The 8,449-nt window shown below is 49.8% G+C and overlaps 1 protein-coding gene across 2 annotated transcripts; it reads right to left on the bottom strand.

The window, feature by feature from the left end:
* Window positions 1–3,556: 3,556 nt before the first annotated feature.
* LOC114779499 (mothers against decapentaplegic homolog 6-like) lies at window positions 3,557–8,162 on the bottom strand. Of its 2 annotated transcripts, XM_028967346.1 has the most exons (5): window positions 7,530–8,161; window positions 7,038–7,426; window positions 6,173–6,229; window positions 5,691–5,756; window positions 3,557–4,382 (listed from the first exon to the last, which is right to left on the bottom strand). In XM_028967346.1, the coding sequence occupies exons 2-5, from the start codon at window positions 7,231–7,233 to the stop codon at window positions 3,841–3,843; spliced, it is 861 nt and encodes a 286-aa protein (XP_028823179.1). In that variant the 5' UTR covers window positions 7,234–7,426; window positions 7,530–8,161; the 3' UTR covers window positions 3,557–3,840. The 2 variants fall into 2 exon arrangements, with proteins under 2 accessions (XP_028823179.1, XP_028823178.1); XM_028967345.1 differs by having other exon boundaries at window positions 7,038–8,162.
* Between the last annotated feature and the right edge of the window lie 287 nt (window positions 8,163–8,449).

The following is an 8,449-nucleotide window of genomic DNA, read 5'->3' as shown; positions in this document are numbered from 1 at the left end:
TAAAAGTTGACTCATGTGCTGTGATGCAAGTCCATTAAATGCTTTATGGGATTTTGATGGGTAACCAGTGCAGTGATTGTAAGACTGGGGTGATGTGGTCCAATTTTCTAGTTCTAGTTAGAACTCTAGCTGAAGCATTCTGTACTAGCTGGAGTTTACTCATGCACCTACTAGAGCATCCAGACAGTAATGCATTGCATGGACCAACTTTGCATCATGCATTGAGATCATATTTCTTATCTTTGCAATATTTCTAAGGTGAAAGATAGGAATCAAATGAGAGACCTGCATCAACAAGGACACCTAGATCCTTTACTTCAGTACTTGGTGAGATAGCAAGGCTATCCAGAGTTATGATGTCGTCCGCCAGCTTACATCTGGCAGTATGAGGCCCAAGTACTAGGGTGGTAGTAGCCTAGTGTGTAACACACTCGCCTATGAACCAGAAGACCCAGATTCAAACACCACTTACTACCATTACACACCATCACAGGTTCTCAAACACACCTTCACAGCTTCACCAACACACCATCACAGGTTCACAAACACACCTTCACAGCTTCACCAACACACCATCACAGGTTCACAAACACAGCTTCACCAACACACTGTTGCATCTCACCAACACACCATCACAGCTTCTCAAACACACCTTCGCAGCTTCTCAAACACACCTTCGCAGCTTCACCAACACACCCTCACAGCTTCTCAAACACACCATCACAGGTTCACATACACACCTTCACAGCTTCACCAACACATTGTTGCATCTTCACCAACACACCTTCACAGGATCTCAAACACACCTTCACAGCTTCTCAAACACACCCTCACAGCTTCTCAAACACACCTTCACAGGTTCACATACACACCTTCACAGCTTCACCAACACATTGTTGCATCTTCACCAACACACCATCACAGGATCTCAAACACACCTTCACAGCTTCTCAAACACACCCTCACAGCTTCTCAAACACACCATCACAGCTTCACCAACACATTGTTGCATCTTCACCAACACACCATCACAGGATCTCAAACACACCTTCACAGCTTCTCAAACACACCCTCACAGCTTCTCAAACACACCATCACAGGTTCACCAATACACCATCACAGCTTCTCAAACACACCTTCACAGCTTCACCAACACACCATCACAGGTTCTCAAACACACCTTCACAGCTTCTCAAACACACCCTCACAGCTTCTCAAACACACCATCACAGGTTCACAAACACACCATCACAGGTTCACAAACACAGTTTCACCAACACACCATCACAGGTTCACAAACACACCCTCACAGCTTCTCAAACACACCATCACAGGTTCACAAACACACCATCACAGGTTCACAAACACACCATCACAGGTTCACAAACACAGTTTCACCAACACACCATCACAGGTTCACAGACACAGCTTCACCAACACACCATCACAGGTTCACAAACACACCATCACAGGTTCACAAACACAGCTTCACCAACACACCCTCACAGCTTCTCAAACACACTTTCGCAGCTTCACCAACACACCCTCACAGCTTCTCAAACACACCTTCACAGGTTCACAAACACACCCTCACAGCTTCTCAAACACACCCTCACAGCTTCTCAAACACACCTTCACAGGTTCACAAACACACCTTCACAGCTTCACCAACACACTGTTGCATCTTCACCAACACACCATCACAGGTTCTCAAACACACCTTCACAGTTTCTCAAACACACCCTCACAGCTTCTCAAACACACCTTCACAGCTTCACCAACACACCATCACAGCTTCTCAAACACACCTTCGCAGCTTCACCAACACACCATCACAGCTTCTCAAACACACCTTCACAGCTTCACCAACACACCATCACAGGTTCTCAAACACACCATCACAGCTTCTCAAACACACCTTCACAGCTTCACCAACACACCATCACAGCTTCTCAAACACACCTTCGCAGCTTCACCAACACACCATCACAGCTTCTCAAACACACCTTCGCAGCTTCACCAACACACCATCACAGCTTCTCAAACACACCTTCACAGCTTCTCAAACACACCTTCACAGCTTCACCAACACACCATCACAGCTTCTCAAACATACCTTCGCAGCTTCACCAACACACCATCACAGCTTCTCAAACACACCTTCACAGCTTCTCAAACACACCCTCACAGCTTCTCAAACACACCTTCACAGCTTCACCAACACACCATCACAGCTTCTCAAACACACCTTCACAGCTTCACCAACACACCATCACAGCTTCTCAAACACACCTTCACAGCTTCACCAACACACCATCGCAGCTTCTCAAACACACCTTCACAGCTTCACCAACACACCATCGCAGCTTCTCAAACACACCTTCGCAGCTTCATTAACACACTTACGCAGCATCTCAACACATCTTAATCTTAACAACACACTGTTGCATCTTCACCAACACACCATCACAGGTTCTCAAACACACCCTCACAGCTTCTCAAACACACCTTCGCAGCTTCACCAACACACCATCACAGCTTCTCAAACACACCTTCGCAGCTTCACCAACACACCATCACAGCTTCTCAAACACACCTTCACAGCTTCTCAAACACACCTTCGCAGCTTCACCAACACACCATCACAGCTTCTCAAACACACCATCACAGGTTCACCAACACACCATCACAGCTTCTCAAACACACCTTCACAGCTTCTCAAACACACCCTCACAGCTTCTCAAACACACCTTCACAGCTTCACCAACACACCATCACAGGTTCTCAAACACACCTTCACAGCTTCACCAACACACCATCACAGGTTCTCAAACACACCATCACAGGTTCACCAAAACACCATCACAGCTTCTCAAACACACCTTCACAGCTTCACCAACACACCATCGCAGCTTCTCAAACACACCTTCGCAGGTTCATTAACACACTTGCGCAGCATCTCAACACATCTTAATCTTAACAACACACTGTTGCAGCTTCTCCAACACATAATGCAGCTTCTTCAGCTGCAGTATGTTCCCTTTAGAACCAGAAATCCAATGATGCTGACAGCTGCTGATGAAGACAGTGAGATTCTGAGAACTTTTCAATGAAACATCAGAAAAGGGAGGAGCTCTGCACAGTTTTCCTGGTTCCTGCGGCGACTCTGGAATCTCAGCTCTAATCATCACTGTTGACCTGATGTGAAGCTATAATCACACAATTCATTGCACGCACACACACACACACACACACACACACACTGTGTTTACTGGAAATAAAGTCAAATGCTGACCAGTCTGAATTTAGGGGTTACTGAGGGAAGAACGTAGTTTTCTATTTCCCTCTGAGTGCCTGAATGACGCCACAGCTGCCAGAATTAGACTCCGCCCCCCGCAGTGCAGTGTTGTTAAAGTGGCAGTAGTGGAGCCCATCTACCGCACCCTCCTAAAATTCTACACAACACACACACACAGTGTTGAAAACAGCCTCCCACGCAAGTCATGGCCAGACGGACGGACGGTGTGCCGAGTGGGCCGGACGCAGCGCGGCGTAGTTTGAATGTAAATATTTTATTATGAGTCTTTCGTCTGATGATGAACATTTAACATCAAACCCATTCGCCAACTGTGACTCGTTCTCTTTATAGATTTATATATATAATATTTTTAAGCCAAAGTGCATTTTCCATTTTCTCCTGTGGTCAACGTACACATTGCACCATACATAAATAAGTAAAAACGACTCCAGTATTTACACATACAATATAGATATATCTCATAGCATATAGAAAACTTTATATTACATCTAAGTTGAACATATTTGGGATAACTGTGTGTGTTATCTGTGGTTGTTGAGCAGAATCTCCAGCCAGCAGGGACAGGAAGTGATGAACTGGCGGGAGTAGGCGGGGCCCCAGCCCTTGGCGAAGCTGATGCGGACACTGTTGGGGTCGTACGGTCCGTCCGGAGGCTCGGGGTCGCCACCGGTCCTCGGCGCCGCAGAGCGCTCATAGTCAAACACCTTGATGGAGAAGCCGGGCATCACCTTGTGCACCAGCGGGGCGCGGCCGGCGGGCGTGTCCAGCGTGGGCGAGTTGACGAAGATGGGGTGGCCGCTCCGGTTGTACGCCCAGACGCCGTCGGGCTCCTTGCTGAGCAGGATGCCGGGGCCGATCTTGGCGCGGGTGCGCTGGACGCTGCTGCTCCGCCGCTGGACGGCCACCTGACCCAGGCAGAAGCCGGTGCCCTGAGGTAGGTCGTAGAAGATGCTGACGGCGTGTTCGTACGCGGCGTACAGCCGGCCCACGCGCGTGCGGTGCTCCCAGTACGCCACGTTGCACCACTGCTGCTGCTGAGGGACGTCGGCAGACAAACTGGCATCTGAGGGACAGAAGAGAGCAAAAAATCAATAAATCGGTCAATTAATCAATCAGTTCATCCGTTCAGCACAGGACCACCGTAAAACTGGAGAACTGAGATGCAACGCGGGATAATGACTGAGGGGGCGGAGCTTGGCCTGCAGGATGCAGTATTTGTAAAGCAGTGAGGGTGTGTGTGGGTGTGTGAGGGTGTGTGTGTTCATTTTCAGTAGATATGTCATGGAGTGAAGTGAAGTGATTGTCACATGTGATACACAGCACACAGTGCACACAGTGAAATTTGTCCTCTGCATTTAACCCATGACAGGCGCCCGGGGAGCAGTGTGTGGGGAGCTTTGCTCAGTGATCAAGATTCGAACCGGCAACCTTCTGATTACGGGGCCACTTCTTTAACCGCTAGGCCACCACTGCCCCATTGTGATTGATGAAAGTGAAGTGGTTGTCATGGTGAGACACTGCAGCACAGCACACAGTGACACAGTGAAACGTGTCCTCTGTATTTAACCATCACCCTTGGTGACAGTGGGCACCATGACAGGCACCGGGGAGCAGTGTGTGGGGACGGGACCTTCATCAAGGGGACCTCAGTGGCACCTTGGCGGATCGGGATTCGAACCGGCAACCCGGGCTCTGGTCTGCTAGACCACCACTGCCCCATAATGAGCAATGATGACATCCTCGCTCAGTTGTCTACAGACCAGTGTGTGGAAACCCTGAGCGCCCAGGTACCAACACCATTTCTTCACATCGGTCTCTGTGGGTTTAGAACATAATTGACTTCTGTCATTGTGGATCAGCAGAAGGTGTGATTTGCCAGTCAGAGGTTCTAGATCCATAACCACGTCTTCCTCATCCTCAGGCAGCTTTTCACATCAAGCCCCAATTAAAGTTCCTGAGTGAAGTGCCAAATCCAGGGAATTCTGCAGGGAGGAGCTCATTCCTCATAGGTAGAAGTAGGAGGCGGAGCTGGACGGGGTGCGATGGGGGCGGGGCACAGGGCCTCTTATCTTCAGCCAAGGATTAGATTCCCTTCAGCTATTAGAGCCAACCAGCAGGCTGAGAAGCCAGAGGGACACGTCTGTGTGGTTCTGTGTTCCTGCTGGACAGTGACTTGCTGCAGATATCTGGCGTCTGGGATATCAGCTCAATCAAAGATGTCTTTATCATGCGCGCACACACACACACACACACACACACACACACACACGTCCTGTATACCTGGTGCGTGCAGAGTGGGATTACTTAGTTATGGGCAGAGCTTCAGACTGTAATGAAGTGAGGTGTGGAACCACAGACAACCGGAACTCACCTGAGATGTCCCAGTGATGTCCACCGTCTAGAGCTTCAGTGTAAGACAGAGAGGAATCTGACAGGTCTGAGAGGAATGAGAGAAACGAATATGACTTCATGTCCACCCATCACTCTCATCCCAAACTTCAAAGTAATCAGCATCTCAGTCTTGAGTCAGCAGAAATATACACCACTGTTCCATTTAGAAACGTAGGAAATGTCTCCATACACAGAGAGGAACTTAATCAGCAACAATTAGTCTGAAGTTCGTTAACTCAACTCAACTTTAAAATCATATTTGAAAAGTGCTGCACTGACTACAGAAGCAAGAAAACATACCAACTTCACAGCAGCAGAGTATCTGGAGCAGCAGCACCATTCAAATTCTAACTTGTAACGGAGCCTAAACTTTCTAACAGCAATGTGCAGACATGAGGACTGTCTGGAGCCGGGGTTCAAATCCAGCAGTATGAAGCAGGAGAAGATGAGTTGCGCGCTCACCCAGTGGCTTGTGCTCCAAACTGGAGGAAAGTCGTGAGTAGGGGGGTGGAGGAGACTCTGGAACAGGAAGGTGGGTGTTAGTGACCTCATCACCCAACGTACTCAAATTAATCATAACCAACTTTTCTTCTGGTCAATAACATTTACCATCTGCACCAATTTTTAACCAACTGTCCATTAATCACCGATAAATTAATCAATGTATCGTTAAGGCTGATCTAGAGAAGAAAATAAGAAGATATTAGCCCCGCCCCACATGCACACAGTGGTAGTGTAAGTTGCGCTCTCTGTGTGTAAAGTGTGTGAAAACTCTACTCACAGAGCACAACCACCCCCCACCCACCTTCATCAGGACACGCATGAGGGTGCAGCGGCTATGTACGTTCGGGGGAGGGGCTTCGTGGCTTTCTCTCCACAGCCCCGCCCCCATTCACCCTCACAGAGGAATTCTATTGATTGGTTGATCTCATTTCCAATAAGAATAACAAGATGAAAGTTCTCGCCATTTTACTACTGAGTGCGGCTTTCTGTTCTGTTCATGTGTGGTTGTGTGGATGGACAGTGTCCCTGATCGACCCCTGACCTGTACATCATCCGATGGATGATGACCCCCTATTGACCCCCTAAAGCCCCTCAAATTCCGTGCAACCTGTCGTTGTGTGCAGCTCAGATCCCTGCCAGCGGACTGGGATGTTAGGGACGGATCCAGATCCCGTGCCAGGAATAGCGAGGATTACATCTTTACAAGCGATCCTGCACATGGCCGGCGGGTCAGCGGGGTCGTCCCGCTCCATCCTAGATACGCGTAAATAAACCCCCAAACACAACCCGGGAGCTGCCAACTGGCACCAGGTTCAGGACCTACCCGCCTCACAGAGCCGGCTGTAGTGGTACGGGTTGCAGCAGAGCGCCGGGCCGTCCTGCGGGCTGAAGCTCCTGCACTCACAGAGCGGCTTGAGCTGCGCGGCGTCCTGCAGGTCGCACCAGCGGTACAGCCGGCAGAGCAGCAGCTGAGGCGGAGTCTCCTGGCCGGCGAGGCGGAGCTCCGCCGGCGACACCATCACACAGTCACTGGAGACCCCTCCCCTGGACTCCACCGCCTCCAGAAGAGCGTCCAGCGCTTTCTCCTTCAGCCTCTTCAGCAGAGAGTAGGTGGCGCGTTTCAGCTCCCGTTCCAGACCCTCTGGAGAACCTCGGTTCCTCTGTGTCACCTGGCAGGAACCTGGACCTCTTGCCTGCGAGTGGTCCCAGTCTCTAAACAAGCAGCAGGTCAGAGGCATGCAGTCGCTGTGGTGTGAAGACTGAGGGTCTCCCTGCTCCAGAACCCCGTCCTGGTTCCCGTCCCACCCCCCCTCACCAGTCCGGCCATTTCCACTCCTCCCCTCTCTAACTGGGATCAGACGGCTTCTCCAGAGTCGCCGCAGGAGACCTGAGCGTTTCGTCCTGAACATACGACCTCTTAATACAGCTGATCCTCATGAGGGGCATTCAGAAAGCTGGTGGTGGAACCACACTGGACCTGGAGCTGCAGAGCTGAGCTGCATCTCACACACACACACACACACACACACACACACACACTTCAGAACTAAGAATCCAGGTCAAATCCAAATTAGTAACAAAAGCTGGATTTCAGTTGTAGATCTACAGAATCACACAAACATTCACGTACACGCGTGCGAGAACAAGCCAGAAGAACAAGAACAAGAACAAGAGTTATAATAAATAAATAGACCAGGCAACGCGGCGGTGGCGCTTCCCCTGTTCTAACGTAGATGGACGAAGAACAGCTGCTGAGAAAGTTGTTAAAGTCCTTCCCGACATGTCCAGACCCTGCGAGGCTGCTGGCCACACACTGCAGCCCGGATCCTTTCTTTCTCTGCTTCTCCCTCTTTTCTTTTTTCTTCACACACGCACACACGCACGGGGCCCCCGAGGAGAGCTGGAGCCATTGGCTGACTCCCATCATGTGCTGGTCTAGACACTTTGGCGGCGGTGCGCTGGACTGACTGTTGCGCAAACAAGGTTTCAAGTTTCTGAGCTCTTAAAGGCACAACTTCCATGCTGCATCCTTCACTACAGACCTTCCCACCAGATCTACTGTCCTGCAGACCACAAGCTGACCACCCCTAAAACTCAGCACCAAGCTGCCTACAAAACCACACAGACCACAAACATAACACTAAACAAAATATCACACCAAATATCACACTGACCAAAATATCACAGCAAATATCACACTGACCACACACATCACAGCAAATATCACACTGAACA

This window comes from Denticeps clupeoides, unplaced genomic scaffold, assembly GCF_900700375.1.
Source record: "Denticeps clupeoides unplaced genomic scaffold, fDenClu1.1, whole genome shotgun sequence".
Lineage (NCBI taxonomy): Eukaryota > Metazoa > Chordata > Actinopteri > Clupeiformes > Denticipitidae > Denticeps > Denticeps clupeoides.
Note: the sequence above shows the minus strand (reverse complement) of the source record. Positions and strands in the feature narration are given on the sequence as shown.